Below are 19,460 nucleotides of genomic sequence, written 5' to 3' on the forward strand. Positions count from 1 at the left end.
CTGCAGAGGTACATGTATGCAGTTACCTAACTGCATTGAATACTTTAGCCTTGAGGCTGAAGTATGTGTATGCCGCATTCATATTGTGAAACTGATCTTTGTTCTATGAGGGCTTTCACAATTTTGACATACAAAAGCAGTGAGTGAAAGCAAGTGAAGAAATGAATAGAGAAAGTACAATATAACAGCTACAGCACAGGTGTCAAACTCCAGGCCTCGAGGGCCGGTATCCTGCAGGTTAGATGTGTCCTTGATCCAACACAGCTGATTTAAATGGCTAAATGACCTCCTCAACATGTCTTGAAGTTCTCCAGAGGCCTGGTAATGAACTAATCATTTCATTCAGGTGTGTTGACCCACGGTGATATCTAAAACCTGCAGGACACCGGCCCTCGAGGCCCAGAGTTCGGCACCCCTGAGCTACAGTGTGTACAATATTGCATATATTACAGCTCTGTGTTGGCTCCTAATTTCTGAAGTAGTCATAAACAACCATAAGATTTCTACTTCGGCTAATACTATGGCTTTAGTCTAATTACTATTTGAGGTTTTAGCTATGCAACTATTGGAGATCAGTATATACAAATATTCTCTGTTGTTGGCTGCAATAAGTCACATTTGGTGCTTTTAGGTCTTGCTCTTCAGTCTGATGAACTGAAGACCAACTTTTTTTAAAACCCATCAGATTGCTTGAAAATGTCCTAATACAGAAAACACTGGTGTTATTGTCTCTGACATTTTTTGGAAATAGGAAGAATCCCTATTGGTTAAAATTACCCAACAATTCTTAAAATGATTCAAGCTACCACCCATTTTCTCCTCTCCTAAGCTAGTAAAGTAATATGCTGCTTATATATGATTATACAATTAATAATCATGCAATAATATAATATAGTTCCCTTATTTAATTTAATTTATATAGTTAAGCCCATATGTTGTTGTGCAAAGACACAGTTTTGTAGCTTCACCTCTAAACACCATAATCAATCATTTTAAAATATTAGGACTGTTTTGCAGCATTTGGCTGCATCTACGTGGAGAGTGTAACCCAGTATACTTCATAATTCATCTTTTTACTTCTATAAGCAGTCACCTCATCAATAAACACCATCAATAAAGTATGGTGGTCCATTTCCACTGGCAGCCATACATGTTCGTGCCACAGTAGTGGCTCCATCACGTCTGAGAGACGATGTGATTCGGTTCTTAATATGAGCTGTTTCTCTCCTTCTCCATACTTTTCTCTATCTTTATGCTACAAGTTCATCTTAGTTTCTTCTGAGCATAACCAAAGGTTTGCACCTTGTGTTTCCATTTAAGAAGGCGCCTCTTGATAGTACACACTGACAATAATACGCCTACCTCCTCGAGAAAGTTCTTCACTTGGTTAATGTTGTGATGTTGTTTTTCTTAATCGTGGAAATGATTCTGTCATCGTGCACCTTATTTGACTTCAGGCGTTTTGGCTACTCCTAAAGTTCCTGCTTTCTCTCAGATGTTTATTTATTCGTTTTTACTCTATTTTCCAGCTTAATGACGGCCTCCCTCACTTGCATTAACATCTCTGTGGCCCTTATATTTAAAGTTACAGTGACCAGCTATAAGTTACAAATTCAACAGTGTGAATAAACTTCAGATTGTCTGCTTCACTTGTCATAAAACATGAGGGAACAGGCTTCACCTGGTCATGAAGCCATGTGTCAGTCAACTGTCCAATGAATTTTGAGCCTCTGATTGTCTGTACTTCAATTACATTTAAGTTGTTTTGGTGTACAGTGGCAAAACCACAAAAATTGTGGCTTTGTCCAACAATTTATGGACCTGTAAAGTGCAGATTTATCTTGCACAGCTTTAACTGCACTAACATAAGATGGCTTCAGTGTTGAGGGAGTTTCATCAGCAGTATGTGAGCTAAACATTATCACACAATCCATGTCACATTTGTATATTTTATTAGATAAACAAAAATATTTTTTTTACAAATCAAATGAGGAAGTACATCAACAACAGAACACCTGGTAGAAGACTGAGCCATTTAAAACAGCAAAAACGAAGTGCAGAAAATATTCAGCTCATCTGATATTAAAGAAATAGAGATATAGAAGGCCTGGATGTTTTCCTTTCATAGAAATTAAAAGAATGGGCGCACGTCTGAGATCACAAACAGTAGCAGACTGTTTGGGTGGCAACTATCAAGACTGATACTGTTATGACTGAGTTAGTCAGTGGGTAGATCCCTTACTGTTACTTAAAGAGCTTTGGCAGCCGCATTGTAACAGATGTCAGGGTCTGCTACTCAGAGGAATGCTCTTTTGTGCATTTGTCTACATTCTTCATAGAAAATCAAATATTTTAATGAAGTATAATCAGAGAAACAATGCGAGCTACAACAGAAACAGAGAAAGCTTTTACATATATTACCAGAAACATGAACACAAAATGATACATTATTTGAGAAAGAATATTTTTACAAAAAAAAGACAAAAGAATTGGCATTACCCTTTAAACAGAGCATTTTAATATTACAATAAGCCATAAATACAGTTTTATTCCAAAATGGATATTCATCATTTCAAAAAGTTATTTAACAGCAGACCAAAACAGTTATTCTTGGGGCCATATTCAATGTAAAATGATTGTTTACAAATTTGATATTTCAATTTTTAAAACATACAACAACTATCTTTGTAGAATATATACGTTTTTATGTGAAATCAGAATCAGAAGACTTTATTTATCCCTAAGGGGGATAAATTCAGGTAACTGCAATAGAATATAAACTCTAATATCTACACGTGTCCTTGGTTACTTTCTGTGCTTTCTCCAAAGTCCAACTGTGCTCTTTCGTTTCACTTCAAGTACTGTAACGTCACTTCAGTAATGCAAAAATAAAGATTCTTTTGAACATTATTTGATTCTTTGAAACTATACTGTGATTCAGATAATGCCTCTCTCTATATTGGTATGAAATAGATTTCAACGCAAATGGATTTTTATGTTGATTTCATTGACTTTACCAGTGTTTTCTTAAAAAAAAAAATCTTTTGTAACAAACTAACAATGACAAAAATCCACTTTACAGACAAAATGCTTGATAAATCTTCTTTCTTTTTTTTTTAACCGCATGAAGGAATGCAATGACCAAAAACAGAAGCATAAATAACATATAATCAGGTAAACACACTTTGAGTTGCCTTGTCGCAGTGCTGATGGATCTGCGTAGCAGCTCGTCTGACCTCAGAGAAACATGCTGGTTGCGGGACCTGGCTGACCCCTCGAAGGATTTTTCGTAATTGCCATAAATGAGCGGAACATTTTCAGGAAACACCTGTATTTCCTCTTCCTGTTCCTCTTCATCAGCTGGCTCTCATTGGTTAGCCTCGCTCGTGCACAACAGCAACAGCAAACACAATGTGTACGACACTTGAGTCTTCACATGCAAAGAGCACAAGATAAGAACAAGAGCGAAACTGGCAAGCTCAAGCTATTTGACTTCCCTACGACACTTCTGAAATTTGGCGTAAATCAGGCCTGAGTGAGCAGAGAATAAAAGACGATGAAAGTAGTTTTTGTTCCAGAGTCTTTTCTTCTTTCTTTTTTTTTTCTTTTTTGGTTTTTTGTTTTGTTTTGTCTTATTTTGCTGTAGAAGTTTGTAAACTGTCTTCAGCCCATGACCACAAACAGCCACTGCTACTCAGCTTTGTGGCAGTAAATGTCCTTTAGTGCTTTTAGCTCTTCAATCAAGGTCTTGTTTTGGTTTTCCAACACAGCCACACGGTTTTCCAGACATTTGACATACTCTTTCTTTTTCCTGCGGCACTCACGAGCTGCTTCCCTGAGGAGGAAATGGAGGAAAAATTTGGATGAGTCTCCAGATGAAAATATAATATAAGAGTCAAGACAAGTCTGCACAATCCATAAAGAAAACAATGTCTGAGGCTTTTGAGTTTGAGTTTCGTGAGTTCGCGAATCTGTTTACGTAGAGATTCGCTGCAGTGTTTCGTTTTCAAATTTTTTAAAAAATCTGCCGATCACCTACAAAAGCAGAAATCTTTAGCTTTGACCTTTTGTGAATAGTCGCTTTGACACAAAGTGTGAACAGCAACCTCCAGACATGCACAATAACACTTCAGTCAAAGTTTCCAATATGCATGAATTAGGGGGTCCCCAACATTTATTCCCTTGCTTGCTTGCAATCATATTTCCATTACTGACATGGAATGATCTTACACCTCAAATACAATCTCTTACTTCTACTTCAGCTCCTACCTGTTTTTCATCAGCCGGACCTCCCTCTTGCGGGTGATCTCCTCGGCGTGCTGTGATGAGGGGTTCTGCATGCTGCCTGGAGACGCAGCCATTACAATGCTCTGAGCCAGGCCCGAGTTTGGTGAACGAAGCTGGTAGGCGGGGATGTCTCCAGTAGCGGCTGTAGATGAATACAGACAAAAGAATAGGAGATCAAGATTCTGCAACCTTTTACTTTTTGTAGATCTTTGTTGTCTTTATATTTTCCTCATAAAAACTCTAAATCTGTACAAGAATCTTTACCTGCTTCATTTATCCTTATACCATCAGACTAACACAGAATACAAAATGTTGCATTTTTTTTAAGAAAAATTCTTGAGGTGTGTCCTAACATTATGCTGTACTTATTATTTTATTACATTAAAAGCAGGAATTAGGAGCTCTAATAAAAAGATGTTGGCTCAAACAAACAAACTTCAAAACTTTGCTGCTGAAATACAAAGTCAAGCAGTTCCCACTTCTGAGGGATACTAAGCAACACAGCAAGTACCATAAAGTCTATTTCTGTTCTTTTTATGCAGACATTAGTAAGATCTGCTTTTGTTTTTACTTAATTTGCCCTCATAAATTGTGAATTTATGCTCTAGGACCAGAGTTAAGTGCTTTTAACCATAGGAACTAAAGGTCAGAGGCCTGCTGTGTCCAAATACTCTAAAACACCTTCAGTCCTGCTATTGCTAATGTAATGCAATGTAACTTTATAGCCTGAAGCGGTGCAGAATAAAAAACTTGTTATCAGACTGTCCAATCTAAATAAGCTGCTCACCGTTTGATTTTTGAATAGAGAGTCATTATTGCCTTTATATTATACTAACATTTACTGAAACATATGATAAACTGCAAACAATATGACTGCGTTTATTCTCAGTAGAATAAACCCATAAGTTTCGTTTGTTTCCTCACAAGATCTGGTATCGCTCTAACGAGATAACAGCACTTGCATTTGGGAGGTGACGTTTTTGTAAACCACTGTATGCTACTGATAACTGGTAGCCTCTCGAATTCTTAAAAGAAAGTGATGCTAATTCTGGAGAAGGCTGAAAAAAACAAAGCGATTCTGTGGATGTGGTTTATGAGCTGCTTGATTTGAGTCATCACTTTCATGACTCAACTGTGTGCTGCTCTGCCTGCTGCCTCGTAACATTTCACCCTCTCGTTTTCACTTTGTTCCTGAGAAGTTTCATTGCTCTGCCCTGACCTGCTGTTCACACACACACACACACAGACACACACACATACACTCATTCAGAAAGAGACACAGCAGGTGCAAACACACATACACGCACAGACACACAGAGCGTCTGTCTCTTTTTCTCTCATTGTGATAACAGAGTGACTCGGGCTGTGCTGACGTCAGTGCGTGCGTCTCACTTGCCCGTTTGCATTCTCTCTTCCCTGCCTGGCTTCTGTTCCAGGAAACTGGAGTGACGTCAAACCCCCAACTATCTTACCACCCCCTCCCCACCTCTCCCTTACTTATTACCCCCTCCCTGCCTGTCTGCCCAACAACCACTGTAGCGATTAAAAGACTGTGTGTGTGTGTGTGTGTGTGTGTGTGTGTGTGTGTGTGTGTGTGTGTGTGTGTGTGTGTGTGTGTGTGTGAACATACTCGCAACAGCGAGAAAGAGTCTGAATGGAGCAACGCTGAGCATACTAACTAAATGCTTGTTTACTTGCTAGATCTGAATTCAACCCTGAACTGTCATGAGTGTTTTTCCTGTTTTGCAACTGCAAGGACACCAGTATGATCTGTGTAAAGACTCATCTTTACTTTCACAAGGCATGAAATTGAAAGTCGAGTAAAAGTAATTTCAATTTCATAAATATGCCCCTGAATGCAAAAGCTTCTGCTCTCACAGTTTACTAAATAAAAGAGATCCTCTTGCAATTAGAAGCTCCAAATACCAAAAGCATATTTTTAAGAGGACTTACATTCAGGTATAATTAGAGCTATACATCAAATCAAAACATGCACAAATATCTCTCGAAAAAGCACAGAGAAAAGAGTCAGAGTGTTGCAGAGAACACATTATTAAACATGTGAAGAAGCTCTACCTGACTCAGTCTCATCCCCAGTTACAGCCATCTCTGGTTTCCAATAATCCAGCACCACGGCAGAGAGACACCTCACTACAAAAACTCTCCTCTACCACTATCCTTTTCTGCTTTACTTGTATCTCCTTTGCTCCCGCTTCTCCTTTCCTCTCAGCTCTCTGTATCAGAGTGCTCACTTGCCAACTTTACAGCCTGATTACAATTACAGGCATTGACATCACAATGACATCACTACTGCCCGCTGAAGTCAGTAAAACACCCTGGATTAGAGTTCCTCCCACCCTCCCCTCCTGCAGATGAGTAACTGAAGTACAGAAACACAATGTGAGCCAGGCAGGAACGGAGGGAGGGAGGCAGGGAAGGCGGGGGAGCTAATGGGGGGAGGGCGGTAGCTGAGGGGGTGTATTTTTAGCTCCAGTGACGCAACTAGAGCGACGTTCAACAAACAAGAGGATATTGTGTCCCAAGCGGCTGCCATGCAAACTGTTGAGCTCCCTGATTCAAGTTATATGTGTGTGTGTGTGTGTGTGTGTGTGTGTGTGTGTGTGTGTGTGTGTGTGTGTGTGTGTGTGTTTTGGAAAGTGTTAAGGAAGTAAGAAAATAGTAAACATGGATAATGAAGGTTTTACATTTTTTTCAAGTTTAAGCAAACGTCCATTACTTATCCTGCTGAATTCTACAAAACAGTTATTTAACCAAACCTGTCAAAACAATATTAACCACTTAGTTGCCTGACGGGTCTTTGGTGGGAAAATCAGCAGCCAGGATGGAAAGGACGTGAGTGAAATTTATGGTATTACTAATTAGGAGGATCATGCATTATTTTTATTTTACTTTTTTTATTTGACAATTCTTGGCACTGTCACAGGTTTACATTTATCACAGCTCAGCCTAACATTTGCAGGGCTTTCACTTTAGACAAAAACCTGCACTCTAACTCCTGGTAATATCGAGAAAAGAATACCAGAGGAACGAAAATAAAGACAGCAAGCAACATTGATTATTGTTGGTTAACCATTGATTCTGAAATCAATTCAAAAAGGGAAACTCTGAACCTCTTAGTAATAGCAACATGCGTAAAAAATGTTTCTATGACTTTTCACCATGGTTAAAACAATCCTGATTAACTATTAGTACATCCACAGCCCTGCTGCTGAGCAGCTCTATTAGCTTTGTTGTTAATACAGAGCTCTTCAGCTGGAAGGAACGAATTAGCCCAAGCACATAGGTGGTTCTGTTTGTGCCAGCTGGATATGGACTTATGGACTGATAAGGTAAATAACACAGTGTCAGGCAGAGTTACTGAGTTACTGAAAAGGCACCTACATGAACTGAAACCTGACCACTAATATGAGACATTCATCAGCTATTACACTGCAAAACTATCGGTTATGATCATAGGGTATGAAACACGATGTCAGTGCATGTGACTCTGTGAAAGTATACAACGAACAGTCCCTGAAAAGCAGAGTATGAAGTAACGAATTACAAATACTGTTTCAGGTATCTGTACTTTAATTGTAGTTTTTTTCCCGACAACTTTTTACTTTTACTCTTTCTACTTCTTACATTTTCAAAACCGGCTCATTACTCTTGCTTTAATGCATCAGAGGGGAGTTACTATTTCACGTCACTCCAGGCCTTCAAACATCAAACCCATTTGAACCTGCAATTTGAACTGCAAATTTAAAGCTTACATGTAAGTCCTCATGCTTTTACATCAGATAAAGGTTGGTCACATGTAACATTATATGAGGTAGAACTATCTGTGTTATTTAAAGGTTGCATGGAAATATGTTATTGCGGGATAAACAGTTTAAACCCCACATCTACTGTTCTTCTGTTTAGAGTCAAAGTCACCCTCTACAGTGCAGGCAACAGAAAGCAGAGGCATTTTCTTTTATTTCCTTAATTTTTTCTGCTCACTTTCTGCTAATCTGATTCAAGATAAGAATATTTATAAGAATGAAATTTTAGACTAAAATAAACCACTAATATTATTTTCTTATTACATCAATATGGCAAGTTTCAGTTAGCTTTGCATAAAAGTAGCTGGTAGAAATGTCCTTTAAAGAGACACTTTTTACTTTCTTACTTTGAGTCAATTTCAGAGCCTGTACCTTTTCACTTTTACTTGAGTAAACAAGTGGAATCACTACTTCATCTTTTACTGGAGTATTTTTTAACAATAGTATCTGCACTTCTACTTAAGTACAGACTTTCTGTACTTTTGGAACCTCTGCTGATAAGTCAAGCGCATGGGCGAGTGCTACTTTGATCTTATCATTGACTGTAAATCAAACTAGAACTTCACCTTCTAATTAACATGTTTCGGATGTTCTGAATGCAATTATTTTCTTAAAGCGTCAGTTCTTAAACCACAGATTTACTATTATGAACAAGTCAATGAGAGTAAATGAATGGGTTAGTTCGCCTTTTGTGTGTTCATCTTAATATCAGCAAAAAATGATCAGATATTGAAAACTTCCCTCGTCCTAACTAGCTTAAAATGAAAAGTCAGCAGTTTTATCCAGTTAACTTCAGGTTAACAAGCGTTGAGCACAACCAGCTCCTTCACAGAAAACAACTTAATTCTGTTCTTTTTCCTATTCATTACTTTGATCTTCAGGTTAAAGGGTTTAGTTTGCATGGTGTTGAGGCTGAAGTGCAACATCAGAAAGACCGTTGTAGCTGAATTTCAAAAAGGACATGAAAGAAAGACAGAATTTTTTTTTAAACCCAATGAAAACAGGAGCCCACTCAAGGTGGTTCAGGGTATTTACTGATGATTACAGAAGTAGCAGGGGGGGATTCTTCAGTATGCAGAGCTATACTCTCTTCTTAGATTCACTCAAACACTGCAAAACGGATTAGCCAGCACTTCGTGGTGCAAAAGGATACTAATCCAAACCATACTGCAAGACCAACCCAAGAGTTTATCAATCAAAGAAATGGGACATTGTTCAATGGACGAGTCAGTCACCTGATCTCAACCCAACAGAGCATCCTGTTCAGTTAAATACAAAACTCAATGCAGAAAGATCCACAAACAAGCAGAAACTCAAGGGAAGAAAATCATCACCTGTAATGTCCATAGTTTTAGACTTCAGGCAGTCATTAACCCTTTGTCCAAAAAACCAAAACTGACCTATTCATGTCCTTTAACAGGTACCAGAGGCTCCAAGTTCTGCCAGATGACAGCGATAAGCTCTTTGCTGAGCTATGTGTTACTTTCGATATGAAGCAAGAGATTAGACCTGACAACACAACATGGTCAACAGCAGCTGGACAGAGAGATATCTTAACTAAAGAAGAAAGAGAGTGGCTTGGAGTAGAGCAGATGAGTAAGCCTTCACCACATCTTGATGAATTCAAGCACTTACTCAGAACAAATAATCATCTTTTTGGTGCTTTGAAGATGGAACTGCAGCTGTGTTCAAAGTAAGAAATTAACTTGAGGCAATTTTTTACAAACTTGCTTAAGAAATCACTGAAAGTAAAAGATGAATATATTGCACAATGAATCCAAGTGGTGTGGACACATTTGTGGAACGTAATGGAAATCCTAATGAAACTTTAATATTGCAGAGTTATGAATCTCAAATGTTTTTTGAGATACAATTTACTGTCTGTAGGACGAATTACTGTCACAAAGGGTCTTGCATGTTTTCACTGAGAAACATCCCATAATTTATTGAGTCCTTAATCCCACGATGTCAGATGGGGATTACCATATTATTATTTTTTTACACAGATTTTGATCTCTGCTATCATTTATGGCTTATATCTGTGGAGAAAATAAATAAATAAAAATCTGAGGTGCCGTTAGAAAAAGCCAAAACATTCAATATTTACACCCCAACATGTATGCTGCTGTTTCGTAAAGGATGTTTCTGATATAAATTCAAAGTTGCACCCTACCTTGGATGAGTACCTGTCCTCCCTGGATAAAGAGCTGCTGTGGAGAATCTCCAGGCTGAGCTGCACACTGTAAGACAGTGGCTCCAGGCTGTGGGGTGGGACTACTTGTTACTGGCAGGTTCTGGACCCCCTGTAGACCTGGAACCCCAGGGCTGGACAACTGGATGGCTCTCCCTTGGGTGATTGCAACTGTGTAGGGGATTTCATGAAGTTAGAATGAAGAAATAGTAACATCTAATGCTTGAAATTTGATTTTCTGTGCTCCAATAGCTCACAGAGCTTTATGGTCCTAACAGGAGCCATAAAGCTCTATATGTCACGATCCTGGGTCTTATGACCCAGTGTTTTGAGTTTTAGTTCATTTTGATGTTTTAGTTTATGTAAGCCCTTCAGGTTCCTAAGTTCATTTGTTATCATGCTTAAGTGTTTCTAGTTCTTATTATTTCCCCCTCGTGTTTCCAACTATGGTAAATCTCCCCTGCTTTTCATGTGTTTCATGTCTGTGTCTTACATTGTGAAGTTTGGGTTGTCATGTCTACGTCTCATTATGTTTCCTGTTTTATTGTGAAGAGGTCTGGTGTTTCTGTGTTCATCGTGTTCAGTTTTACTCTTCCCCTGTGGCGTTGTTATGTTCATGTTGATCTACTGTGCCTTTCTGTTCCATGTTTCAGATCCCTATGTTCTGTCTCCCCCAGTCTGTTAAGTCCACATGTCTTGAGTTCCGTCAGTGTGTTTCCTGTTTTACTTTCACAGTCTGTTCTATGTTAATGTTTCTAGTTTTGCTTCCCTTGCCTCGTCCTGCTTAATTACTCTCAGCTGTGCTCTCCTCCTGTGGCTCATTCCCCCTCGTTATCCCTCAGTGTATTTAAGCCCCATGTTTCTCTTTGTCAGTGTTGCGTCCTCCATCATAGCTGTGTGATTTTTTTTCCCTGTGGCTCCTTGTGCTTTAGTTTTTCCCAGTTTAGTTTATTTTGTATTGTTTTTCGTGTCCCACTCCACGCCAGCAATAAAGCTGTGTTTTTTGAGTTTACCTTTTGACTCTGTGAGTTTGCGTTTGGGTCCTACTCTTGCCTGCACACAGCCGTACTGTGACACTATAAGCTATTGGAGAACATTTTCTCTAAACGACTTAGATAATTATTAAGTTAACCCACTGTGAACACTTAAAGCTTCCAAATGTGTGCACGGGAAGGAAAGGAATACCTTTGCCTTTCATTCCTCTTCAAGCAATGAAATATTTCCTGTAATTGCATGTACCCAATGAACTGATTATATGCAACAATCTTGAGCCACTCTCACTTCTTTATATTTTCTGGGAAACATTTAAAACATGAATGGGAATTTGGTACACAAGGCAAAAACAGAGTTTTTACAAATTTAACAAATTTGAAAATCAATATTTGGTATGACCGCCTTTGTTCTTCAGCACAGCCTGAACTCTGTTAGGCAAGCTTTCTTTTAATTTCTTTTAACAGACTTCATGAAGCGTTCCCCATAGCTCATAGGTCAGTGTTAATTGGATTCATGAAGAAAGAAAGAAACAGAAATGGTCAGGAACAAGAACTGGATCGAAAAGAAGTGAAAAAGCTGCCAATATCTAAAGAAAATGCCTGGACAACTATTACTCAAGACCACTTTAAAAATTACAGGCTCCTTGGAAGCACGGTATAAATAGTGAAGTGTGGCTAAAACTCTTTTGCACAGTTCTGTAAATGTATGTTCCAGAGCAGAAAATGCTGAAGATGACTCTCTAGTGAGTGGACCATTCTCGTGTGTACTGACTGTATTGTCCGGAGCTGGTCTGGTAGATGGAGGTTGGCACTGTGGGGGAGTTGGAAACTGGCACTTCATCCTCCGTCTTTTCCTCTTCAATTTTAGGAACTGCCAGTGAGTTGGAGGAAAGCTCATTCAAAATTTTCCTGCCAAACAAAATAAAGTATTTTCATAAAGACCTTTTAACACTAGCAGACTTTTTATGACATATATCACAATTTATCTTACTCTTCATATCCTCTCACCAATATGAAGGACGCCTGGAGAGAAGCTCCCGCCTTTTCTGTGTGTCTGTTACTGACTCGTCATCCTCCAGTTCTGCTACAGTAGCAATCTGAGTAAAAAGCAGGCAGTAATTAATAGTGATGAGTAATCCACATTGTTTTCTTTTTTAAATTATTTTGGCAACATCATTTGTGCTAAATGTTGTCACTGAGTGGGTGTATCTTTCCACACACTGTCTTTTGTAGAACACTGGGAGGTGTTTGTGAGAGACAAAGATGACGTCAAAGAAGGAATTTGAGCTGCATTTTTTCAAGCCCTACTCTTTTCAACGCATTGCATGTCACAAGAGACAATAACTGTAGTGCGCAAAAGTCTTGCCACTCTTGATTTCTTTATAGTTTTCCAGGGAAAATTATGTATTGAAGTGTGCAAATATATATGGAAATACAGTATAAAAGGCAAAAACTGAGTTTTTACATTTCTAACAAGCTTAAACTCTTAGCGAAAGCTTTTTTGTAACTTTTTTTAAGTCTCCAGGCTTCTTAAAGGACATTCAAAGCTCTTTTTTTTAGGTATTTGTTGCCTTTTGTTCTGTTCTTGGTCATGATGATCCAACACCACCTCTGTAATATTGAGGTCTTAGCTCTGGGGAGGCTAATCCATGACTGATATTGATTCATTGTGTCTTTTTCCATCCAGCTATGTTTTACTCCATTGGCAGTGTATAGAGAGGTACTAGTCTGCATTCTTAATTCCAACAATTTTCACAAGATCCCCAACACCACTGACTGACATGGAGTCCTAACCCATGACACACACTCACTGTTGCCCCTCTCTCTTGACCTCCTCCGCACATATTGATTATGATTTTAACCAAAAATGTCAAATTTGGATTCATCACTCTGTAAGACTCACCATGTTGATTTTCAACCAAGCTCCTGTGCAATCTTGCATAACTGAGCTATTTCTTTCTACTTCCCTTCCTTAAGATTGGCCCAATTCTTCCACTGAGACATTTCTGATGAGGCTTAAACTGACAGTAGATGGGTCAACTGGAAGGCCTGATGCATTGAGTATTTACAGAATTTTTTCCCTATTTCCTAAGGACATGAATAGATTTTTTAGGCCTGCCACTTCTTTTTTTGTCCTCCATCTGTCCACACAATCCCAAGATATGCCAACTTTGTGGCTGATATCAAGGACTCAACTCTTTAGGAATCACCTTGGTGAGATATATATCTCGATGTCCATCAAACTCTTGTTGTTGACATTTTTCACAGATTCAACTAAAGAAATTGGAATAAAATGATGTGCCTTTGCAGTAGGTTGTTTGCAACAAAGTGCCTGAAGATATGATTTACATTGGTTCACTGCTAAGTTGTCTGTAATGTGTTGACACAGCACTGCTTTATCCCTTGAGATGGGTGCCTGTTTTATGTTCGAGTGATTCATAGATCAGTGTTAAGCAAAAACAAATTAAAAAAAATCATAAATCCTGAAATTGGTCAGGTACAAGGTTTGAACTATGAATGAGTGAAAAGCAGTCAAAGTCCAAATGAAAAACTTTCAGAAACACTGGAGAACTGTGGTTCAAGCCACTTTCAAATTACAAGAAAGTCTGGCTTTTTAGAAACAACATATAAAGGGTCAAGACATTTGCACAGCACTGTATATTCTGCACAATTATTTGCAAAAAAAAAGTTACCACCTTTCTCCCCTCAAGCATTTGTTTGTTTTCCCAACTGAAACATACTGTGGGAATAATAACAAAGTCAACCTGGTAATGTGTCATAAGCCAAAGGGCTTTTATGACTCACGCTGCTGTGTAATGAATGTACATTAGGATAATATCTGTACCAGACAAAGGTGCCGGGTTAAACAGAGGTGTGTCCATTAATTTGTAATAGAGTGGAGGCTGGAACTAAGCTTGTTAGCTTTATGCTCTGGAAGCAAATTTAAAGCAAGAAATAACTGTGCTGTGCTGTTACGCACACAGTGTTAGTGCTGACTTTAAACAGGATGTTTTGCATCCTCCAGATGTTTAATGGCACTCAATCAGAGTCTTACGTTAAGACTTACTGATGCAGGATTTATTTAAATAACAGTTATTACTGGAAACGTACAGCTAATACCAGCAGTCAATCGGCAACAAGTCAAACTTGCTACTGATAGTTTCACAGATAAGAAGTACAGAGTAGTTTGAAACCAGTCAACAAAACCACATTGTGGTGTAGATCTATGCCAGCTGACTGTGCATTTCAAAGATATAATCTATTTTCATGCTAATTTCCTTGAAAAAATACTTTCCATGAGACGACAAAGTAACCTCTGCTTTGCAAACAAAGCTGCACAGTAGAGAAAAGTCTGCTTCTCCATTTTAACCACTGTTTCCTTTCTCAGGCCCTATACTTCTAGACACTGGTCCTCAATACAATAATATTAATAACTTCTTGCCAGCATTTTCACATGACAGATCACTGTTATCTGATGCATCTGCAGCTCTACAGCAGTCATCTAAACGAGACACAACATCTCCTGAGAGTGAAGGTTAGACTGATGAGCTTAAACCTCAGTTCCTGCCGCTCGCTTGAATCCTATTAACAGATGCACTACATTAAACCATAAGCCCTGCAGTGTGCCTTGTACACAGCAGTTACAAGTTCATTGACCAAGATATTGATCTCGATCTAAATTAGTGTACAGAGCAGAGTGAGGACAGTATTTACTGCTTTTCTAGGTGTTATTGTCAGGCTTTGTGGCTTAAATGTTCATCTTACTAGAGCATTTGCATCAGGAGTGCTTTGACAGAGATACTCATCTTGAAACATGTTCAAATGACTCGAGGTGTTACTGGAGGCTCGACTTGACTTAAGATTTGTCGGGACTTGTTTTCAGTGACTTGAGGCATAATCTGGACTTATCCTAATGGACTTGAAACTTGCTCTGAAACGTCTGACCTGATCATATCTTGAATTATGTAAGACCTGAGACCCACCCTGAGAGACTGGCAACTTGGCTAAGAGTTGACTTCAATCTCCTGATTGACTTGGGTTCTGACTCTGGCATGACCCATAGGAGCCTCTAACTACTTTGCTTACTGCATACAGATGTTTCATTAGTCTCCAGTTAAAATTTGGAACTGAAATTAAATTTTGCGTGTATTGACAAAGCTATTCTCTGATGTGAAACACTGAGTCATCCATTAAAAGAGTTCAAATGAGTTCTGAGGCAAGCATGGGCCCTCACCTGGACAGTCTGAACTTGTGGTGATTGTATAACAGAGGCCTGCGGGGCCTGGATGACCCCCTGGATTTGAACTGTCTGACCAGGCAGCTGAACAACAGTCACACCGGAAGACTCTTCTGCTAGTGACGCCTGCAGGCACACATGAAATGATGAATGTTTGCCTGCAACAGTTAGACTTGAGTGTCTGAACACCTCTTGTCTCTGAACACATCTTAAAGTTTGTTTGTTCTCTTCCGGTTAAAACCACCAAACACTTCCTAACCGCGCATGTGTGCACCTGAGCAGCAGCTGCAGGAGAAGGGCTGGTTTCACTCTGGTTTTCCTCTCCATCTGTCAATGAGTCATTTAAACTTCTGTCCAGCTGAGACGATACGGAGCTATCCATAGTCGCTCACCTAGACAGACAGATGGACGGGCAAATTAATAATGATACAACTGAAGCAGACAAAGGCAATCCTAATGTTTTCTTCTCTAACATCATTACACAGGTAAAAGACAAATAAATGTGTTTTTGCAGTCCAATTTCCCCCTCAGTATTCATTAAACATTGGCTACAGATAGACATTTAACCTTGGAATATCGGCAAGAATTGTCTTGTGCTTACAAGACCTGTGTTATATTTTTATATTGTGTTATAAGTGTTCTATCTGCACTTAATTACTTTGTTCAGTACGATTCCGTTCAAGCTTAACTGACACGCAAAAAATATCCAGACAGCCGGGTGCATAGAGGCAGAAATAACAACATTAACTGCACTGTAATGAAGTGCAGAATAATGAGATGGTGAACTGAATGCTCCTCAATCAGTGAGTCTGAAATACAATTTGAGAAGACAGAGCCAACAGAAATAAATGAAGTGAAAACACTCCAAATTATTTGTCCGAAGATCTGTGCTGAGAGTAAGTGTTTTTCAGCTTGTAACAAATTTGCATTATATAACTAGCAAGCTCATTTAGTGTGGCAGCCACCAGGTGAAGCTGGCTGACTGAATTTAGGCTTTTTTTTCACAATTTGGACGACAGACTGTTACAAACTCGAGTACAATTTTGTTAGAGGGCAACAATGACAATGAAAGGCTGTAAAGATTTGTGTCCAACTGGGTTTTAGAAAATTAAAAGAGGTTTGCTTCAAATTAGAGGCTGGCTGCAGTGTCAAAACTAAACAAATGGAGGGATTCTAATTCTATTTTTACAGGGTCTAGCCTCAAACTGTTTATTCTCTTCTACTGATGGCAAACTCTGAAGTTTCTTACTAGTGAAAATCTGAAACATTTCAATAAAATTTAATTAGCAATCCACAGCCGTTTGCCCTAGAAATGTCCTGAACCCGTTTTAATATATTTCGAGATGTGTGAATTTTTCTTAAAGCAGCACCCATATTTGTTAACAAGACAGCCACTTTTTAACGTTTCAAGTAAAACAAATTACACGCAGTTACAACAGAGCTTTGTCGGTTGAACTAAGAAAAAATAGGGGACAAAATGGACTTCCGTTTTAAGGGCAGACCTTACGGGGTGAAAATTTGACAAATGTTGGACTTTTATTTTGAGCAACATATTTTAATACAATTTTAAAATAAATTGTGTTACACATGACGAATTTGGAATAAAAAAAAACAAAGTCTTCACATTGGATATTTTAGAATATTTTACGTAGTTGGGCTTAGGATTTTTATTTTGAAGAGGTCGCGTCCACTCCACTTCCGACATCTATTCCGCCTGACTTGACTTAGCTCAGTAAACTTCAGAGAGGAACTGCTGACAGTTGAGAACATTTTGTTTAACTCCATGATGGTCGGCAATTTATCAGCTGTGGTTACAAAATTAGGCTTTAATGGAGCGTTTCGCACCGAAGATGTATTTGCACATTTTCCTTCGACTCTGCCCGACTGGCGCTGACCAAAAATGTGACAGCTTTGCAGCGACTTACCGAAGTTTTACGTAGCCTGAGTCGTCACTAATGACAGTATGGGTGAACGGCCCGTGCCTTCGCTCACGTAGTTTCCACGTCAGCGCTGATGATGCTGTGCCGAAAATGTCGACAGGCGAGTCAGTTTAACGCCGAAGAGTGTCGAGGTGGAGCGAGAGCATTCACTCCTTCCTGCTTCCTTGTTTACACTCGGCGGGCGAAAAAAACGAGCCGTGGCTAAATTCTTGCTTTAAGTCAACAGAATGCAGGAATTTCACGGGAAGACGCCACACATAAGATCTTAGAATCTGGAAATTAATTCAAATGTCTATCTTTTAGTTTTTCTACCGTGTATGTGTCCGCGAAATGTTTGAAATAAATTGTTTCCGAAAAACAGTCATAGCTACAGCTTAACTCGACCCCTTTATGTTAAAGTTTTCAAAAGGGTAATTGTTTTAATTTAGCATGGTAAGAGAAGTATATTCATATTCATACATTCAATTTTCGGAACAAGGAAATTTCAAATTAAACAACAAAAGTTGAAGTGTGCAATAACAGTGCTACAGTGATAGTTTTGTAACTTGGACACTCATGTTTACAGAGCAAAGTAATGCTGCTTTCTAGTGCCCGTAAGAAGCAATTACACTTTGAAAAGCCGAAGCAGATTAAGAGGAATGTATTGCATTTTGTTTGAGACATATTTTTTTTAACTTAAGAGTACACGGAATTTATATTTAAGAGTGCAAACTTCATAGACTCCAATAAGAAAGTGATGCTTGTGTTGGCAGTTATGTCTACCACAATCAACCAAATAGCCCTGGGCATTTAAATTCAGCTGGATGTTTGATAGACAGTGATTAATAATAATAATAATAGATTGTATAGAGTATAAACTGACCACACAATCTAAAGAACAAATAATGTTTTATAGTTACAAAATAGAGGTTATATTTGGACTGTTAATGGTTACCTCACCTGTTAGAACTACATTATAAACTCAGACTTGTTTCCTGGTGCTAATTTTCCGTATAATGTCAGTCTGTTTAAAAAATGTGCAGATAACTGTGGTTTACTGCAGATTCCGTGATGTACTTGCTGGGTTCCTTTATTTAGCACTGACTGGCTGACCCCTGAGCCACCATCTGTCCTCTTGTATGCCTGGAGAGGCTGCACTGTTACAAGAGCGCCACCCGATGTTATCAAAGAGTAGTCCTCTTCATCTCAAACGGTGTGGCATAAATTTATATAATTCAAGAAAAAATGATTATGTGTGTTGTTGGGTGCAATGCATTGATGTATACAATATGAGTGCAGCATGCATTACATTCACTGTAGTGTAAACCATTCTTTCAGCATTATGATGATTGATATTAGTATTAGTCTGACTACAGTATTTAAGTTTTCCCAGTTTTGCTGTCCATCATTTTGTAAAGGTTTTGTGTCATATACTTTAACTAGCACAGCTTTATATTACAAAATTACATTGTCTTAATGCTCCCCCACTGCTGCTCCCTCCTCCTCCTCCATCTCCTTGGCCTATCCTGTAGCCAGAGGATGGAGTCTCCAGATGGCCAAGTACCAGCAACAGAAGGGGGACCCTGGGGTGACACAAAGGCCTGACAGTGGGGAGTTACATATGACCTGGGCCAGACAGCTCTTTAGCACAAAATTAGCCTGGGATAACTACACAACACAATTTCACGCTGATAATACCATCAAAGAAGTATTTGAGCATCTGCCATGGCCTTTCCAGCTTGACTGCCATATTTCTGGAAGATGCATGGCCTTTTTCGGGAAAGTCAAAGTTTAAAATGTGAGGGTAAAGTAATGTCATCTCATGATAACCATACACAAAATGATGAAGATACAGAGGCTTTATAGCTGTGTTTTTTCCAAGTATTAATTTGCAGATTAAAAAGATCAATTGTAGCATCTTATACCAAGTGAAAGACTGCAGGTAATGTCTGCAAAGGGGTAGGCCCATCTCCTATGGCGTTTATTGTGCTTACTGTGCATCCTAAAACC

The 19,460-nt window shown here is 38.8% G+C and overlaps 1 protein-coding gene across 3 annotated transcripts; it reads right to left on the reverse strand.

Moving 5' to 3' along the window:
- Positions 1-1,935: 1,935 nt before the first annotated feature.
- crema (cAMP responsive element modulator a) lies at positions 1,936-17,601 on the reverse strand. 3 transcript variants are annotated; one of them, XM_086271500.1, is made up of 8 exons: positions 17,457-17,601; positions 15,806-15,923; positions 15,529-15,657; positions 12,303-12,391; positions 12,067-12,203; positions 10,285-10,473; positions 4,270-4,429; positions 1,936-3,835 (listed from the first exon to the last, which is right to left on the reverse strand). In XM_086271500.1, exons 2-8 carry the CDS (start codon positions 15,911-15,913, stop codon positions 3,691-3,693), a joined length of 957 nt encoding a protein of 318 aa, XP_086127626.1. In that variant the 5' UTR covers positions 15,914-15,923; positions 17,457-17,601; the 3' UTR covers positions 1,936-3,690. The 3 variants fall into 3 exon arrangements, with proteins under 3 accessions (XP_086127626.1, XP_086127627.1, XP_086127628.1); XM_086271501.1 differs by lacking the exon at positions 15,529-15,657 and having other exon boundaries at positions 17,457-17,600; XM_086271502.1 differs by lacking the exons at positions 10,285-10,473; positions 12,067-12,203; positions 12,303-12,391; ... (1 more) ...; positions 15,806-15,923; positions 17,457-17,601 and adding an exon at positions 6,364-6,641.
- Between the last annotated feature and the right edge of the window lie 1,859 nt (positions 17,602-19,460).

Source organism: Aulonocara sp. 'chitande type north' Nkhata Bay, linkage group LG18 (assembly GCF_057382095.1).
Source record: "Aulonocara sp. 'chitande type north' Nkhata Bay isolate Kocher_YH1m ecotype deep benthic linkage group LG18, A_spYH_male_GT1.1, whole genome shotgun sequence".
Lineage (NCBI taxonomy): Eukaryota > Metazoa > Chordata > Actinopteri > Cichliformes > Cichlidae > Aulonocara > Aulonocara sp. 'chitande type north' Nkhata Bay.

Coding starts and splice junctions, on each gene's coding strand:
- crema (XM_086271500.1), bottom strand. CDS start 15,913: ATGGATAGCTCCGTATCGTCTCAGCTGGACAGAAGTTTAAATGACTCA. Junction 12,204..12,302: donor TCCAGGCGTCCTTCATATTG/GTGAGAGGATAT, acceptor TTTGTTTGGCAG/GAAAATTTTGAATGAGCTTT. Junction 10,474..12,066: donor GACCAGCTCCGGACAATACA/GTCAGTACACAC, acceptor TCCCCTACACAG/TTGCAATCACCCAAGGGAGA.